Source organism: Gracilinanus agilis, chromosome 6 (assembly GCF_016433145.1).
Source record: "Gracilinanus agilis isolate LMUSP501 chromosome 6, AgileGrace, whole genome shotgun sequence".
Lineage (NCBI taxonomy): Eukaryota > Metazoa > Chordata > Mammalia > Didelphimorphia > Didelphidae > Gracilinanus > Gracilinanus agilis.
This window is the reverse complement of record NC_058135.1, coordinates 191,717,067-191,736,971: the sequence shown is the minus strand read 5'-3', so window position 1 is coordinate 191,736,971 and position 19,905 is coordinate 191,717,067. Positions and strand designations below refer to the sequence as shown.

The 19,905-nt window shown below is 35.6% G+C and overlaps 1 protein-coding gene across 2 annotated transcripts in view; it reads left to right on the top strand.

Moving 5' to 3' along the window:
- RBPJ (recombination signal binding protein for immunoglobulin kappa J region) overlaps positions 1–19,905 on the top strand; it is a 130,921-nt gene that overhangs the window by 86,915 nt on the left and 24,101 nt on the right. For both annotated transcript variants that reach the window (XM_044681296.1, XM_044681297.1), the window contains exon 3: positions 4,064–4,159. In XM_044681296.1, coding sequence (XP_044537231.1) covers positions 4,064–4,159 — 96 coding nt within the window. The remainder of the gene's footprint in view (positions 1–4,063; positions 4,160–19,905) is intronic.

Sequence of the window (19,905 nt, the reverse complement as noted above, 5' to 3'; positions counted from 1 at the left end):
AAATAAAGATTGAAAATTGATTCCTAGATACTTTTGATAGATGTTATCAAAAGTATCTTCAGCGGTAAAGTGAAGTGAAGCTCAAAGATGAACTTCCCTTTAGGACCAGGCACAAGGAACAAGGGACTCTTGTTTAAGAAAAATAAACTATTTATTTAAAATACATATAAGGGTAAAAGGATTTCTAATTCTAAGGGATTCTAACTCCACCCAAAATAAACTCCCAGGTTCTGCAAGGAACTACTCCTGTGGTTCACAAGCCACTCTAATCCTCCCTGATCTAACTAACAAAATTTTATACTATTCTAACTAAACCTAACCACTATAATTCTTAACTTCACCTTTAAGTTATAAAGATAACCAAGGCTAGCTGGTTGAGTCTCAACAGGAATCAAGTTAGGACTCTGAGCCTTAACAGACTCAAGAGTCCAAACCAAGGACTAGGTCCCTTCAGACTTCTTCAAACAACTTTGGTCTCTTCAGAGTTTAACAATCTATATTCAGTAATAGATAAATGAAGTGTTTCCCAAGTTGGAAAAGAAAACACTGCACTCCTTCAGGTCTTTCCCTCAGACAGAGACAGAGAGAGGCAAAGATGTTACCTTCTCCAGCCCTGAGACAGAAAAGAACCTGCAAGTGGCTCTGTCAAATGCCAGAAGCCAACTGCCAGAATGCCACACCCAGAGAGTGTAACTGTCATAGAATAATGGTTATAACTGTCAACAGTTGAAATTAACACTCTCTCAGCTCTATTTGAAACTCCAATTCTTCCTCAAGCCAGCTTCTCTGCTTATTATCTCTAATAAAATAATACTTATTTTCTAATATCATCCTTATACTAGGAGGACATGCAGGTAAATTGTTTTGAATACAATTTATTTAAATACAGTTACAATTTGTAATAGATATAGAGAAATTAGATTTTTAGAGAATCAAGCCTTTTTCCTATGACCCATTTGGATTTCAAAACCATCTTTTCCACATTTTTTAGATGTTTGAAGCACTTAAAATTTACTCTACTATATAATGGAACACCAAAATTCATGGTGCTTCAATTGTTGTTTTTCCAGGAAACTTGATACTTCATCTGAAAGAGAGAAAGAAAGAAAATTGCAATCTTGTCAGCCTACATGTCATTAAAATTTTTGCTAAGCTTGTTGGGTAATTTAAATTACCCAACAAATTAAATTAATTGGGTAATTAAAAACAAATATTGCCAAGGTTTCTTGTTTTGGCTCTCCAACCAGATCATAAGCTTTGTGAAGGCAGAAACATTGTTTTATATTCCTCTTATATTTCTCTGTAGGTGGAAAGAGGGATGGAGGGAGAATGCTTTGCTAATAACATTGAAGCCTTACTGCCCACCTGGGAAGTAGGGATAAATAGATTATACTTCTTAGTCCACAATAATCAGTTGGACTAATTGAATCTTCAACAGTACAAGGTAATGTATTAGGAGCATGAGAGTCTATGCATAGGAAAGATTTTTGTCTTCTACACTATTATAATGCATTCCTAATAAGTCTTCCTGCATTTAATCTCTCTCCTCTCCCATCCATCTTAGACATAGCTCCCAGATTAATCCTCTTAATACACAGTCTTGGTTAAATTATTTTAGAGATGATACACCATGATGAATAATGTACAGTTGTAATCAGAAATATCAAGAGTTCAAATCTTGCTTTCCAGCATGTTTTTTTTTTTTTTTTTTGACTCTGAGCAAGTCACTTAACATTTCTGAGTCTCTGCATTTGTAAAATGAAAATGATAATAGCACCTAACTCATAGAACTGAACCTAGGGTCGAATAAGATAATACACTTTAAGCACTTTGCAGATATTAAAGCTCTACTACATTTATATAATTTATTACATTTATATATTTATATTATTTATATAAATGGGTTAGTATTATAAATCTCATTCCTTTCATCTTATATTTGATAAAGTTCAGATAAAACAGTTTTCTTTTGCTACTATTTTATGTTTAATATTCTGTGAACTATTGCAGAGATAAATGACTGCTTTTTAATATTGAATACAAGTATATAAACTGGTCTGTAGGCTTACAACTTGCATCTTTGAGGCAATTCTGTTAAAATACAGTATGAAGAAGATGATAAGTATTGAATTTTCTTCATGATTTTATTTTTTTCCCCTACTATCTATATTTTGAAACTTTTATATCCCATATAATTTAGGGATTGAGTATTATGACAACATCTACTCTAAACTTTATTCTTAAATTTTTATAAATAATTGTTATTTCCAGGAAATTGTGGATAGCAGTTTTGTCTATGATAATGCTATAGTTTCAGTTAATTAATTGAAGACTAATGAATTTTCATTTGTATTATAGGGATTTGTTAGTTTATGAAAGATAAGTTCCCGGTGTATGATTCTGGCCTTTCCTTGCATAATATGCATTGATCAGTGAATCTTAGGATCCTTTATAATAACTTTTCTGTAATTTCTTATAATATCATCTTGGCCTTTAATTGCTATGATTTGTCTCTGTTTAAATCTACATAGTTCAGCCATATGTTGATTTAAAAAAAATTTTTTTTTTGCCAGCATAGTATTGATTTCATGTTATATAGAGATCTCACACGAAAGATAGTTTTCATTGGTTTTCAAAATGAATTCTGGTTTTGCTTGGTCCACAAGCTGAAGTCACAAAGAGTCATTTCAGTTTCATATAAGGAAAAAGTTGTCAGTTGGCAAAAATGAAACAGGCCACCTGATGAAATAGTAGATTCTTCTTCATTAGATGTCGTAACATGTATATTTTAAGGTGGATGACTTACTTGAATAACCTATGTTTCAGGGATGTCATAGATAAGGAATCACAGGTGTTTGTGGAATAGGGAGATGATGTGGTCAGACCAATACTTTACAGCTGCCTGAACAATGAATGAAGGGAGAAGAGAACCCAACCATAATAATATTGCACTTGTCCAGGCATGAGGTAATGAGGACTAGCATCAGGGTAGTGGCAGTGTCAGGGGAGAAAAGGGGGCATATAATGATGTTAGGAAGGTGAAATCAACATCATAATTGACAACAGATTGGATATGTTGAAAGAAGGGAACTGAGAGAATGTGAAGAGTAAAGGTTACCACTTAGGTTGATAGCCTAGGTGACTAGGAAGATGATGGTAGCCTTGACAGTAAGTAATAAAAAAGTTAGGAAGGGAGGAGAACATGAGGAGGAAGATAACAAGTTCAGTTTTGTACATGTTGCATTTAAGATGTTTATGGAACATCCTTTTCAGTGGATTTATGGAACAACATGATTAAATATGTAGGGGTCATAGAGAGTTATTTGTCAGAGGAGGAAGTCTCACACTGACAAAATCATAGATCTTTGCCCATACTATATATAATCCTCAATAGATCCCTTCTTTGAATTTAAAGTGATAAAAATTCTATTTCACATTGATTTTACATAGAGTTTGTATTTTGGGAAGACAATACTCCCCAATTTAGGAAGGTAGGGGTGGGGGTGGGGCAAATAACAGAAACATGAAGCTTCAGAAAAATTTTTATTTGGTTTATAAAAATTCCAGCTACTTAAACAGTATGCATAGTGACCATAGATACTGATTGAATTAGACTAAACTCAATTAAACTACAATGAATTCTTGAGATTAGAGAATCAGTAAGTTTCTAAAAAAATAAGATTAAAACTATAAAGTTGACAATCATTTTAGAATAATTTTAATATGAACTTAATGAAAAATGTGAGTACATAATCAGAACTATTTACATCAATAACTACTTGGAAATGAAAATATACCTTTTATTCTTTTGTGTGCCTTTCTAATTTTTTAAAATGTGTCCAGATAAGACCAAGTAAGCCAACTTGCTGTTGTCATTTCTCAAAAATTTCTTATTAAGATAAGCAAAGATAAAATTTTCTATATTCATTTAATGAAATCTAACTTGGTTTTTAGAAAACGATTGTTTGAGCCTCTAGGATTTATTCATTTCATTGATGTCTTATAAAGGAGAAATATCTTTTTGAAACTTTTTCCTCTAATCATTTTCAAATTTGATCTCTAGGGAAGCTATGCGAAATTATCTAAAGGAGCGAGGTGATCAAACCGTACTAATCCTCCATGCAAAAGTTGCACAAAAGTCTTATGGAAATGAAAAAAGGTAGGATAATGAATTTTTTTGGGGGGGGGGAGTTAAGTGGGAAATAATTTTTTTTCCTTATGTCATTTATTTTGATGATATGTTTCTTACTCTTCTGCTAAAGTCAGGGCTTTACTTTCCTAAATGATTCCATTCTTCACAACATTCAGGAGTCACTGAGAGAATCTTCTACAGAAGTGGAGTAAAATAGAAATAAGGACCACTAAACCATACATGAGAATCCATGAGGGCCACATACTGACTTAGAAAACCTCATAGTAACATAATACTGTTCCACTATATTTTTATTTTGTTAAATATTATTTCTCACTTGTATTTTAATGTGGTTTAGTGGCAGGCATGGGCTCCCAGCTTGAGTGTTTGACACAACCCCATTTTGGTGTTCTGTAAGTTATTGAACCATAGAGATTATACGTTTCTATAAGATGTCTGGAGTTGGATGGGGTCTCAGAATCTATCTACACCATTCCCCTCATTTTACAGATGAGGAAACTGAGGACCAGAGATAAATAGAGCAGACATGTTTGGAACCTTTGGTGGGGGAGGGCAGGATGTGGAGTAGAACACTCCAGCTTAGAATTTGTGATAGAGAAGAAATCTGACATGCTCCTGAGATTTCAGAAGAACAGATTTTAAAGAGTACAGAAAAAGGATAGGTATGTATTATCCCATGTTAAAAACCAGACAGAAGTTAACCCAGTAAGGATGAGTGAAATCTAAAGATAAGGAAATTAAATAAATATTCAGAAAATATTAAGATTAGAAAGAAGATAGTTATCTAAAGAATTTCATGTGAATATATAATGAACATCAATTAATTAAGGTTTTTTAAAAGATGGAAGCAAAGCATGATTTTGGATGAAAAATACTAACTCATATCATGGTCTTATAAGAATAATTGCAGGTTTTATGATAGATTTAGAACTAGAAGGAATCTTATGTGTTATCTAGTCTACTTCCCCTTTTTATAGATGAGGAAAGTGGGATAATTGATTGGTACATATCATAAAGTAGGACATAAAAGACAGAGGATTCAAACCAGAATTCATTTCCCACTATACCCTAAACGTTGAAACTGAGTTTATGCTGACAAGGAAAGCTATAGATAGGAAAAAGTTTCTCTTAAACCAATATTTGGGCGAAAAGGAAAAATGAGGAAATTATACTGATTAAGATAAAAAATTCAAAGATAAAAAAGAGTAGGTAGGTTAGTTCTTTATTTTACTTGTGTTTGCCAAGGAAAATGATGTTTGGACTAGAAAAGGTATAGCAAAAATGAATAATAGGAAATTGATATTCAAGTGGATTATAGATATGATAACAGGGTACTTAGCATTCCTTGAATTTAAATCATCAAATTTCTATGACTTATATCCTATGATATTGAAAGAACTGACACATGGGGACTACTGAACCACATAAACTTTGGAAGAGAAGGGAAGAAATTATGGCTGAATTGGACACGGAATTTTTTGGGTCTTCATTTCCTTATGTAGAAAATGAAGAGGTTGAATGAGATATGGCCTCTTGACAAAGCAATCCCTTTACACCCCCCTAACTGATTCATTCTCCCACTTAACCATAGTAGCTTTCTATATCTTCTCATCTCTCCTTAAACCTCCCAGAGTTTCCCTTTCTCCTACCTTCTTAGCTGATAACTTTGCCTGATATTTCATATTTTAAATTGAGGAAATGAAAAAAGAGCTCTTTCTTTCCCCTTCCTCATCTCACATGCTTTCTAAAACTATCTCCTTCACTCTTGTCTCACATGGAGAAGTAGCCCTTCTCTGTATCATGGCAAAACCTGTCTACAAGTACTAGTGATAACATTCTATTCTGTCTCCTCCAGCCAATTGCCCTCTCTATTAACCCTCCTTTCTCAGTTATTCATAACTTTTTCTCTCTATTGGCTGTTTCCTTGATAACAACCACATCCATATCTCCCCCATCATTTAAGAAACAAAGCATCCATCTATTCATTCCTACAAGCTATAGTAGATATCTCCCTCCGCCATGTACATTTAGTATCTCTCTCACTCTCTTCTTAATTCTGCTATCTGGCTTCGAACTCTATTCAACTGAAATTGCTTTTTCCAAATTTATCAATTATTTCTTAATTGCCATATCTGATGATCTTTTCTCAGTTTTGGTCCTTTTCGACCTCTGAAAAGCTTTGATGCTATCATTCCCCCTTTCTTCATTGGTTCTTCTCTGATTTTTATAACACTGATCTCTCCTGGTAACTGGAGTTCCCTATGGTCCTTTTGTGAGCCCTATTCTTTTCTTCCTCTGTGCTATTTTGCTTATACCTCCTGATCTTAAAAGACCTTAGAGCTCATGGTGGAATTTTCCACTGTGGATTCATTTATTATCTTTTCATATTATCACAAGTTTTTGTCCAGCCTAGACCTCTTTTCCTGACCTCTAATATTGCTTCTCCAACAGCTTTATAGACATCTCAAACTGGATATCCCATAGATAATTTAAACTCAATATGGCCAAAACCGAATTCATTATCACCCACTGCGCCCCTCAAAGTTCTTTCCTCTTCCTAAATTCTATATTACTTTTTAAAGGAACCTCCTAACTTCTCAGTCAACTAGGTGGACAGCTTACATGGCATCTTCAACTCTCTCTCCTACCCCACATTGTCTTTTGCCAAGTTCTATTGATTTTGCATTCATAATATTTGTAGTATACTTCCTCTTCTCTTCTAGGACACTGCCACCACCCTGGTGAAGACTATTTCAATAGCTTTCTTTTTTGCTTCCTTGTCTCAAATCTCTCCAGTCCAGTCCGTTCTTTACACAGCGGCCTCCTTTAATCTTCCAAAAGCACAAGGTTGATCATAATCCTGCTCCCAGCCCCATTACAATAAGTCCCAGTAACTCCTTGCTATTACTCACATAGAATACCCAGAATTAGGAGCTCTTTTAGGTTTGTCATTGGTACACTATGGAATTTCATTGTTGTAGTATAAAAAAATATATCTATGGAGGAGTAAGTACTATGTTCATTCCCATGATATGAAAAAGGTATTAAAACTCATTAGTTTAGGGGAAAATTTAATATCCTTTACTTAAAGGAGTAGCATTCAGTTTTAGGAATACCCAAATATTGGAGGGAGGACAAATTTCTCTCCAAAATATCTTTCTTCTTTGCTGATTCAATTTCAGAATGGTTCTGCCCAGCCACATATACCATACTGAAACCTCAGAACATGATTATAAACCTTATTCCTTGGCATGTTGACTTTATTGAAAAGACATTTTCAGACAAGGTAGGCATTTTCTCTGATTCCTCCAAACCTCTCAAAACTCTGTAAGATAAGAATTATGTGAAAGATGTAAAGCAATGGCAGTTTTCTGCAGAGGTGATTATTAAGAATCCTAATCACTTAACAACCTAAGGAATTAATAACACAGAAAGCTCTAATCCCTAATAAATTTGCTTAGCATGCACTACCCCATCACTGCCCATTCTCTGGCATGGCTTTACAAATCAGCTCTTCTTCTGGGCTTTGTTCAGTAGTTCTCTTGTGCAATGGCTGTCAGCATACTCCTGACCATGTGCCATCTTCAGTATTTTCTGGCAACAAGCAACACAACTGCACTTTTCCATCCTCCACCAGTGGATGAGGTGGAGTTAAAAGAAAGTAAAAATGTCCTCTCTTAGGTGACAATATATGTGCAACAGTGCTTGGCCAGAGAACTAAAAAAATGGGGGCTGTGGCACCAGGCTTGAAGGAAAGGGGACTAGCATGCCTTTCAGTGTCCCCCCCAGTTTGGACCAGAGATTGAGTCTGGAGAAAAGTCAATAAAGTCCATATGGGAAGTAGCCAAGATAAATTTGAAGTCCTGTCCTCAGTTAGTCTCCCATCAAAAGGGAAGGAGAAAGTAGAGGGTAAGAGATTATGAGGAAAATTTCCAAGGATCTCAGGAGGAAAAAAACAACAAACCTCACTTAAAAACCTTGAGTTCAAGCAGATCATTTAACAGGGAACAACAATGATTGAGGGAATATGACCTACAACACATCTAATGGAATCCAGGCATCTCTAAATAAATATTGCAAGACAAAGGAAACTGAATTAACATTCAGTGAAGCAAAGAACTTTGTGAATTCCGAAGATAGCATGGAACCAGAACATTATGTCTCTAAATGGGTCAAGAGAGAAATAAGAATTGTGAAAGCAGAATTTATGGCTGTCATAGTAGAAGTAATTGGTAGCATAAAAGAACTTTAATCTTTGGTTGTGAATCTCACAGAGAAACAAAAGAGACAACAAAGATATACAGAAATGAAGGACAAAGCCAGAGGAAGAAAAGTAAGATGCAGTAATGTTAAAAAAACACATGATACAAGATCATCTATCAATATCTATCTACACAAAATATTGATCTCAGAGTCAGGTTGCATAGAAAAAAAGGGGCCTTAGGTATAGGTGTCCAGAAGAACATTAGTTGGAAAATGCAGATTCTATAATGCAAGAAATAATAAAAGATTACAGCTCAGAAGTTTTAAACACAGAAACAAAACATCAGTTGAAAAAAATTCATGACTCGACTGAAAAACAAAAACTCTATGCCATAAATTCCAAGGCACATAGTGGTTAAAATATAATGGTCCCACTGACAAAAAGCACATTCTGGAGGTAATCAAGAGACTTTCAGATATAAAAGAGAAGGAAATTCAAACAAAGAAATTGACATTCAACTGAAAAAGGAATTTGAAGCATTCTTGGAAAGAAGGAGATGATTACTTTTTCTCACACCTCCTTCCCAGAGGACAGGAACACAAGAAAAATAAATTAATACAGCAATTAAGAAAATTAAAAATAATAACCTTCAAAAAAGAAATAAACTAAAAAAGAAAGAAACCTCTAGAGTTAAAAGCATTAACAACATAATTTCAGCATAAGGATCATTAAAAGATTTTTACCTAAAAGTATACAGAGACAAGATTGAAAGCAGAACTGTAAAAGTGATGATGTAGGAACATGCCTGAAGGAAGACCACCATGGACTAAACCCTACAATTTCACACTTATGGTTGTTTTTTGAGGTACAAAATTTTAGAACAAAAAGAGGCATAAAAGGAAAGAAGAGGATGATAAAAGCAAAGTGTTATATGCTAATCAAATCAATGATGAAGGGAAAATAGTTCTTATGGTCTTAGAAGAAGAAAAACAGTCATTTGTAGGTGAGAAATGGGAAAAATAGAGGGATTGAATTGAAAATAGAGGTTTAAAAAAAACAATGAAATTCATTTAGTGGAATCCTTCCTACTTGGGAGAAATAAAGAATGTTTAAGGAGAGATTATGTAAGAGGAAATGAGAATCTTTAAGTGAGTAATCTGTAGAGATTTAATGTTTAGAGAGATTACTACCTTCTGCCTTCTAGAGTCTTAGACCTGCATGGACAGCTTCCTGCCTCAGGTGAAAGGGAATCAGAGCTCTTGGGGACAACTTGAGAGCCACAAGGGAAGGAGAGTATAGATCTAAAGAGAAGATTTCATGGCAAATATGAAAGAAAATTATCATAGGATGGACAGTGAGGGACACAGGAAAATTTCTGCCATAAAGCAAAACTTTTATCATTTCTTTCTTCTCCAGGAATTAATATTTCTGAAAGTGAGATAAGGAAGAGGGTGATGTGTGGAAGAAACATAAAGAGTCAGATCTATAAGGCAGTAACACAAAACTGTTTAGAAGAAGGAACTGAAAATAAGTACCTTAGAAGCTTTGATTCTATTAGGAATACAGAGAACCAAAGAAGGAATACATAAGAGTAAGGACCATGAATTGAAGCATAAGAATGCCAAGTTGACAACAAAGGGAGAAAACTAATGAAACCACATTTTTTTTAAATACAAAAAATGAACAGTTGGAGGGAGAGGGAAGTAGATTTTACTTGACTGCTCAATTGAGAGGGGAAAAATGTGAAGGACTTACATAACTAGATAAATAAGAAGGAAAAATTAAATTTATAAGTTAAATAACACTCAAAAATATGTTGAGATGGGGGCAGCTGGGTAGTTCAGTGGAGTGAGAGTCAGGCCTAGAGACAGGAGGTCCTAGGTTCAAACCTGGCCTCAGCCACTTCCTAGCTGTGTGACCCTGGGCAAGTCACTTGACCCCCATTGCCCACCCTTACCAATCTTCCACCTATGAGACAATACACCGAAGTACAAGGGTTTTTAAAAAAAAATGTTGAGAGGCTTCAGAAAGAGAGGAAGAGAGACACCATAGAAATACCTTGAGAGATTAAGAAAAATTAACTGCTGAAAGGTTATTGTCTTCACAGCTTGGTAGGATATAATCAGTAAAATGATATGAAGACCAGGATTTAAGAGAGGAAGATAGTGTGGAGTTAGAGTAATTTACCAAAGAGTTAAAATGGGAAAAAGAGGAGAGAGTAGCTTAGCTTTTCTATTCCACCTCATTTCAACCCTCTGCCTCTGATTGGAGGCTGGAGCCATGAACTCTAAACCTCTTAAAGAGAGACCTCAGCTCAGAAATCTAATTTTCCACCTGGCTACACTACCTTGGGATGTCTCTGACTGACTTTTTTATTTTTTTTAAACCCTTAACTTCTCTGTATTGGGTCCTAGGTGGAAGAGTGGTAAGGGTAGGCAATGAGGGGTCAAGTGACTTGCCCAGGGTCACACAGCTGGGAAGTGTCTGAGGCCGGATATCTAACTGACTTCTTAATCATGCTTCCAGTCAGGTACCTCTCCTTTACCTTCCCGTCTTTAGCTTCCTTTTGTGGTTTTCTTCCTCCATTAGTTTATAAATTCCTTGAAGGCAGAGATTGTCTTTCTTTTTCTGTATTTGTATCCTGTAACGATTAAAAATGATAAAGGCTGATATTACGAGAGAAAATAATATTTTAATTGCCATGGCCATGTTGGTAAAATATATATGACCGCGCCTGACTATCCTTAAAAATGCTGCTCTTCTATATCTCCATCCATCTTCCTCCTCTCATCAGAGAGCCCGCTCAGGTAGCCAAAGAGAGGACGTCTCAAGGCCACCTTCCGAATTTTAAGTCGAGCTCAATGTTGGTTCCTGTTCTCTGACCTAATCACATCAGGAACTAGAAACCCATTGGATCACGGGGAATGTAGTCTCAAAGTCCCCACATGTCCACAGGAAGTTTGTAAGATACTTTTAAATGGCACCTCCCTGAATTCCAAACACACATTTCCCCCTGAGATCCGGCAAAAAAAAAGGTTGGCCCTTTTTCTTCACTGGATCTATAAACATATTGAACTTCTAAATTTTAGGAATTTGGGGGATAAAAGAAAAGGACAAAACAAATGGATAAAACTAGCCGCATTGACAAAAAACCAATTTGGGGGGGCAGTCTCCTATGGGCATAAGAGTGTACATTCAAAACAAAGGCATTCACCTCCTTCCCCCCCCCCCCCCCCAGTTCAAATCAACTGCACCCAAAATTCGAATTTGATTTTATGGTCCAGTGAAGGGTCTTCAGGTATCTTCATGGTGCCTTCACCAAACAGGTTTGTCGTCTGGATTCTGGGGAGATGGCAAAATCCTTATCCTGAAATTACTCAAAAGAATTTAAACTTTACATTATAGATTATAAAACATACATTCCCTTCTAAGAATTATACATTTCACCCTGAAATTACTCCTAAAAGAGTTAAATATACATATATTTTTACATTATCGATTTTTTAAATACTTAACACACATCCCCCTGAGGAAAATTCTAAACAACATATTCCTCCCCTGAAAAGGGTACCCCAGGTTAGCTAAGGATGCATGGCTGAGTCATGGGGGTTGTATGAAATTAATTGGCAAAAGAAATAATAAAAAAATAAAAAGAATAACAAGCCCTTGAATCAAGGCCCAATTAAAGTGATTTGCCTTTAATTGCCATTCTCTGTATATGTAGAGAGAAATAAGGGACCGTCTCTCTGGTCTGATTTGCCTCCAACTTCTCGGGGAATGAGCCAATAAATAACCAATCTTAGGTGCTTTACTAGGAATCTAAGTTAAAGGGGACCCTCGTCCTCTAAAGTGTTAGAAAAGACTGTGACTCCAAAAACTCAAACCCCAGTTTCAAGCCCTTCAGTATTGGCATAGAACTCATGCAATCCATGCAGATTCTCAGTCAAGTCTCCATGATCCATGTGGCTCTTGTTAGCATTTCTCCTGGAATCAGACAGAGAGGCATTAAATCACAGTCCCATGGTATTTACCAATTATATGACAGGTTACCACAGTCTCAGGTTCTTCAGGTATGCATCATTATAGCAAATAAATATTTGCATTAAGCTTATATCACTGTAAAATCAAAAAAGGGAGAAATAATGATTATATATATGTACTTCCAGTACAAGATGAGAAAAAGGAAAAAAACAATTGCTCTAATTAAATAAAAGAATGTTTTAAAAATCAAATATATATATATATATATATATATATATATAACACTTAGAACTAGTGAAGGGATTTTTTTTAACCCAAAAATGAGATTCATTTTCTGTGAGTGTAAATGGGTTTTACAAAATAGCAGGTTCACAATACACATTCAAATATAGAACCATAATTTCTAATAGCACATTTTAAAACAATCCTCAGAGCTTATCACAGTGTCTGGCATATTGTAGGCACCTAATAAATGTTAATTTATTCATGAATAGGAAAGGAAATCTAATTCCAAACAACTAAAAAGTGTATATCTACCAAAGCACACAAAATGCTTTTATAAATTTGACTTCAAAATATTATTTAAAGAAGTATGTATACACATACACATACATTCCCAAACACCAAAAGCTATTCTCTAATAGATATATTCATATGTGTATTGAAAGGAAAATTGTTTTTTATTGCTTTTATATTATTGATTATAAACCAAGTGATCACATATGATTCTTTAGGTAGATAACTGCAACTATGCAGTTATTACACTGTGTATGACAATTATAATAGGAAATTAATCATACTATTAGAAAGGATATAGTTTGGTATATTAGAATATTATAGCAACTTACTAGATTAAGAGCCTCTGTTGGAAGAATAAAAACTAGGTCTTTGTAGTTATCTAGGAAAGCTGAAACCCAACCAGAAGGAGCTGTCCTCATTGGAATTGGTGAGTGCACAGCCAATCTGATGAGATCATAGGAAAATAACCTTGGTGTGTTCAGGTATTGTTTGGAAGATTTATGCCAACTATAGGGCCTCCAGAGTATTATGGCCAGGAAAGGTTACTTTGGCCTAAAGACCTTTCCAAAAGTAGTACAATAGTTCTAGGTATTAATTAAATTTTCTTATCTTAACCTTGTACTGAACTAATGACTTCATATGAAATGTTCCAAATTATTGTTACCAAATGCTATAGTATATTTCTTAACATAGAACGTTCTTTCTGCCTTGTTAATGACTTATACTAATTAACTGTCAAAAACCTCCTACTATTGACCATCTAAAAGGGGATCTTTGCCACAGGCTGGGCATGGTGAGACCTTTAGCTTTAATTTACCACAATTAAACCACAGATTTTTGGATCTTCAGCTCAGAATGATGGCCTAGAGATTTCTTTATTTCATACAGTTTGTATGTGTGTATATATTTTTACATGAATATATAAATATGAGTTAATCAATTAGAATCCAGCAAGTGTTTGGGGCAACTACCCCTTGCAGATCAAAGTCACAAAGAAGGATAGGGTATCAGAGGCAGAGTAAATGGTTGTTTCAGAATTACTAAGAGCAAGAATGGCTCTAAAGAAAGGATATGGAAGATATCTCCACCCTATACCTTTGCAGTTGGGAAGTATACACATGTATGAACTTGTATCTTTTCTTCCTTTTTTTTTAAATTGATTTTTTCCAATTACATGTAGCAACAAATTTTTGACAATTATTTTCTAACATTTTGTAATTCATACCCACCTCCCACTCCCCAGCCCCATGGTGGTAAGTAGTCTACTGATAGGTTATACTAGTTCATTACTAGAAAGGCAGAGGAACTCTGGTGGAGCTGCTCCCCTCCCCTTCTCCACCGGACCTGATGACATTTTTTCATATCCTCCACCCCTCTGCCTAGCAGCCCAATGGGAGCTCACAGGAGGTAAGGTGGGCAGTTCACAGAGCTGGAGGGAAGCAGAGCACTTGGGTCACTCCCTCTCCTTCTCTATCCTTCACTGAGGACATTCCTCACTTCACCCACCCCTCTGCCCAGCAGTACAATGGGAGAACTTCCTCCCTCTGTGTGGAGTGAGGTTGGGAGGTGCGGACACACTGGGCACTTGGAGTGGGGCACAGCATGCAGTCTTCTCCATCTTAGAAGGTAGAGACAGATGCTAGGGAGAAATTCTGCATATAAAAAAGTTATGAATACAAATTTATCAAAGAAAGATAGAAAATGTTTTGGCAAAAAAATTTAAAAGGTTTCTTATATTTCATATTAAGAATAGTATATTTTTTATTATATTTCCAGAGCTTTGATTTTATCAGTCTAAGATACCTGGTATAAAAACTCGCAGCCAGTGTAAATCAGCTCCTTGTGTGTAGTTTTTTTCTCTGTGTGTTACAGGGATACTCGGAGACTATATAATTTGTCCAGGCCAACTTACCCATAGTTGTCAGAAACAGGACTTATTCTTGACCAATTCAAACTCTTTAAACCATATCCCATGCTTTCACCATACTGATGGTCTAAAAATGGTCAAGTTATGTAAACTGCCTATCTCACAGGACTATGGTCAGGCTCAAATAATGGCTAATAAAGTACTTTGCCATCCTTGAAGCAATATATAAATATTAATTTTTATTAAGTAAAAAAATTCAGTCTGATATATTTTTTCATTACTTTATATATCTTAGAGGTCTTCCATAACATTACAGATTTTCATTTGTTATTTAGTATCTACCGATACTTAAGGTACTAAGATGCTAAAAAATATATTTGTAATGAAACAAATAATATATATATATATATATATATATATATATATATAATATGCTTTGTAAGCCTTAAAACATTTATATAACTATTGAAATGTAGAAGATGGCAGGATGGAATTCCTGCAAAATACAGGGTCAAGCCTCACCCAGAATTCCAGGGGACCTCCCCCTGGAGAACTTTGGGGTGAGGGGGCAGTTGAGAGGTAGTTAAACAGTTGCTTTCTGGGAGTTGAGGTGAGTAGATCTTTCTGCTTGCTGCTCCTGACTTGGGGGTTCACCTGAGGGGCCATTGTGGCAAAAGCCATTGTGGTTTCTACTCAGGAGTTAGCCTGTCTAGTAGGATTAAACCTTACCAGCATCAATATAGCAATTATTTAGTAATATAGAGATTAGAAGTAATTATTATTAGTCTAGAGAGCATGTTAACTAAGTGCCTGCCACTCCCTCCTGGGGGGGCAGAGGGGCAGCTTCAACCTGATAGATCAGGGCTTCCCATTACTTATCCAAATCCTAATTACCCCCTCTGCCTCCCCTTTCCTTCCATTTACCAATATAAGCTTTATCTTCAATATCTGTGCCTGGGAATTATTTGAGGATACTCACTGCTCTCTGTTGCCATTAGCTTGAATCCTGTCAGTTGCCAGCTTAGGAAGACAAGACCCATCTCAGTCCTCAACATTAAGATAACTAGCCACTACTTATACCTCTATCAGACCTGTGGGGAATATAAGTTAAGAAAGGGAACATCATTAAAGATTACCCTCTGCTGAATCTTGCTTGAAGAACCACAGCCCTGACTCCATCATCAACTGAAATCAACTGCTTGGGGGGAGGGGTTTGAGAGCAAGGAGTACCTAACCCCCTCCCTACTCACTCAAGCCTGTCAGTGTGGGAGAAGAGTGTCCTGCAAATATCTGGCCCAAGCCTAACAATCAGCTTCCCCAATATTTCTATTATTACCAACATAACACTATTAGCAATTATTTAGAAGTAAGTTAAAATCTGACACCAATATCTGTTTGTAATTTGGGAAAGTAACTTAACATCACCAGTTAAGGCTTTAGTTTCTTTATCTATAAAATAGATATATTCAGTGAGTTCCAAAGGTCCTTACCAACTTTAAATTGTTGATCCTAAATGATCCTAAATAATATAATTTTCGTAATTCTATTTGGTCATAAAGAGTTCCTTATTTTCAGAGTGTAAATTGTAATATATTTCAATATTTTAAATACATTTTTAATGAAGTCCTTAGAAATAAAAGTTGCTTTATAAAATTGTCTGCTATAAATGAAATCTAAATTGTGTGTTTATTGCCACCTAGTGGAAGAGGACAGCATTGGTTTTAAAAGCTGGTTGACAGTTAAAGCAAGGTAATAAAAGAAAAAAAGGCAAAATTGCTTCTTAGGTTTCTTTTGAACCATGTATTGCAACCTCATAAACTAGGTGTCCCTTAGTAAATATATTATGTACAAACTCTCAATAGTATTAACTGAAATTTACATGGCATTTTGTTTGGAACAAAATTTGGACCAAATTTTGAGAGGCATTATGGTATAATTGGGAAAAGACATTGGACTTAGCAGCATTGGGTTTAAATCCCAGCTATGATCCTTTCAAGCTTTATATAAGTTAGGTTCTTTAAGCTACTGTATCCTCAAAGGAGCAGTAATATACATCTCAGGGTTAGGAGTACAACTGGGAAAATCTACATGAAGTATTTTAACACTTTCTTCCTACCAGAGAAGTTTGAGCTTTTTCTTTTATGGGGTTGTTTGTAGTACCTTTTTTGTAAGTTATGTATAATTCAATATGTAAAGTAAATATAATATATGAAAAGAAAATTTAAAAATAGGAAATATATAGGACATTTTTAAAAAAGAAATTTTAAGGAGAATAATACTAAACATTACATGCACAACAGGAAAATTTTAAAAAATCATAGTACATACATTTTATGAATTTAGGAATTATTCAACTTAAAAAATATCTTTCTAGCCTTTATGTGTCATCTGGCTTTTACATTCTTTTTGCAAATTTTAACTTTTTACTTATTTAGAAAAGAAATTGTGTCTATGGTATTAAAAGTTAAAAATATGTTGATATCATGCAATACTATACATATATTTTATGCATTTCTGAGTTTCTAAACTTCCTCTATGTAGTCTGCCGGCCTTTGCATCTCATCTGTGGCTTCTGCAAAGCACCCCCCCCCCCCCAAATTTGATGGGGTAAGTTGCAATTTGAAAGGGATACCTGTATTTGCATTACCCTACCCCACAGGATTGTTGTGAGAGCAATTTTTAATTGGTAAAATGTTATATGTATTATCATTATATGCATATATTTGATAATGAGTCTGAAAATTTAGGTTTGGGATTAATTTCATGGATATATCATTTGCATATGATCACATGCCTTTTTTGAGTACAGGTAAAGACTAGTTATCTAGTTATATCAAAAAGAGTCATTGGGGACTCTAGTAATCTTTATCCTGCTTACATTTGAAGTAGGTGAGACTGTTACTGACTTCACTAGATTAACTGAATTTAGGACAATTAATTAAAATATACTAAATGAGTGCCCATTAATTATATCTTAAAGTAATTACCATTCCTAACTGAGCCCTTGAAGATGTGTAAGGTCTTGAGAAAGTGGGTAACACCAAGATAGAAGAATGGCAGTTGCTTGGTTACTACATTGATCCAGCCTCCAGCCAGCTGGGGAATTGAAATGAGAACTTATATATCTTAACTAGGGTTCTTCTAGGTTAAGGAGAACAAACAGGAAACAAAAACAATAGTTTATTAAGGTAAATAATTAGGAAGATGGGAACCAGGAATCCTTAACTGGGTTAACGATGGACAGGGATCATAGACAAGGGAAATGGATTTCTACACTGAATATAACACTATCAAAATCCAAACAGGATGGGGTAAATAGATTCTCACTCCTGAATCCTTGTCCCTCCAGCTGTGGTCTCAGATGTCCCAAGGTCCCATATGATAATCAGCCAGTAATTCCAGTAGGTAACAAACAGTGACCTGGTACAGAAATGAAAGTCCACCCTCCAAATCTGTAATCCCAAACTCCAGCTTGCACTTGCCCACAGAGTAGATGATATCCTGGTGATGCTTTTGGAAGTTCAACACCCAGACCTCCTTTCCAGTGTCATATTCAAGCTCTGGGAGTTGAGAGTCACACCTTGATTGACAGGTGAAGATATTTGGACATCGGAATATTCCTGGAGGCCATGAGGATAGGAGGAAAGGCAGTTGGCCAGAAAGGATATAAATAACTTGGCAGCGCCCTGACAGGTAACCTTGGACCCCTTGTCTTTTGGGACTTTGGCTTTGCCTTGGCTGAGCCTTGCCTAAACTCTTGCCTTGGACATTTGATCTTGAACATTGATTGACCTGTGGATCCTCTGATTCTCTCTGAATCCCTAGATATTTAGGCACCTAGACCATCTCTAGATATTTAGGTATCCTGGGGGCCAGGTGGGGGGGGGCATCCGGGAAGTGGGTAGGAGAAGAAGAAGAGGTTGGTAAAGGGTGGTATTTCCTGAAGGCTGTAGAACTGGCAAAACAACGAGCAGTAAGAAGCTGAGAGAAATCATCAACATTTGTGTCATCCAAACAGTTTGCTTATTGCCATAGATTTAGTGACAGGGTCACCTATTCCCCAACCCTTTCCTGATCATTCCTTTCCCTTGTCAAACAACATAGATAAAGTTATTAAGTATCTTCCTGGAGTAGTTATTCCATCACCACTCTGGGGAGGGAGCAATGCAGTCAGATGAATGTTATCCAAGGCTGATAGAGCCCAATACCAATAATCAATCAACCCCAGGTGGGACCTGAAAGGGTTACCCATCCATTGACCTTTAGGGATCTTGCCTGGGCAGTTAGAAGAGCAGTTATTATAACCTCCAGCTAGGTGGCAGGACTCGGGTGTCCCTGCCCCAGCCATTAGGGAACCAAACCAAAGCTTCCTCAGATTACTACTACTAATAACCAGCCCAATAGTGGTAGTATCCAGACTACCCCCTTTCTTTTATAACACCAGTTGCAGCCAACTTGTCCCAGAGCCCTGGGTTACACACACTGCTGTATTCTAAGGCTTCACAGAATGTTCAGCTCATGCCACCCTACTTGGCAATCTTACTGTCTACACCTAAATCTATCTATTTATCTCATTTTATGTTTGCCCACAACACATTTATTACTTTTAATATTTATGGAATAATTTCACAAAACACAGTGCCAGTTATGAGTAATTATGGTACTAATAGCAACAGGATTTCAGTTCAACACCTTTGGTTCTGTCAAACTTTCTATTTTCTTGGCTTTTGCTACAGTCTTTTAGAGATATTGCTGCCATTTCTTTAATAGATTTTCATATGATTTAGTGAACTTGCTTATTAAAATGATTAATTATATTTTCATGATTTCTCTTAGTGTTAGATATGTTGATATATTAAAGTGTTAGTCTTCTTATTTTGCAGTTATTAATCACAGGATTATCTATTAACAATGCTAATAGATAAAATAATAGATAATAGATTGTTAATAGATAAAAACACTATAAAAACACCATCTCTAAATAATGCCTTTGCTCATAATCTTAGGAGCCCTTGATATTGGAACTGACAGAGCCAATCTTGATGTTAAATATCTTTCATAACAGGCTCAGCATAACTCCTAGAGATGTGAAATAAGGGAGGCCCTAATGATGACCTGAATATTTGGAAATACTCCAAAACCAACTCAAACCTGTGAGGCATTTATCCAAATCTGAAATGA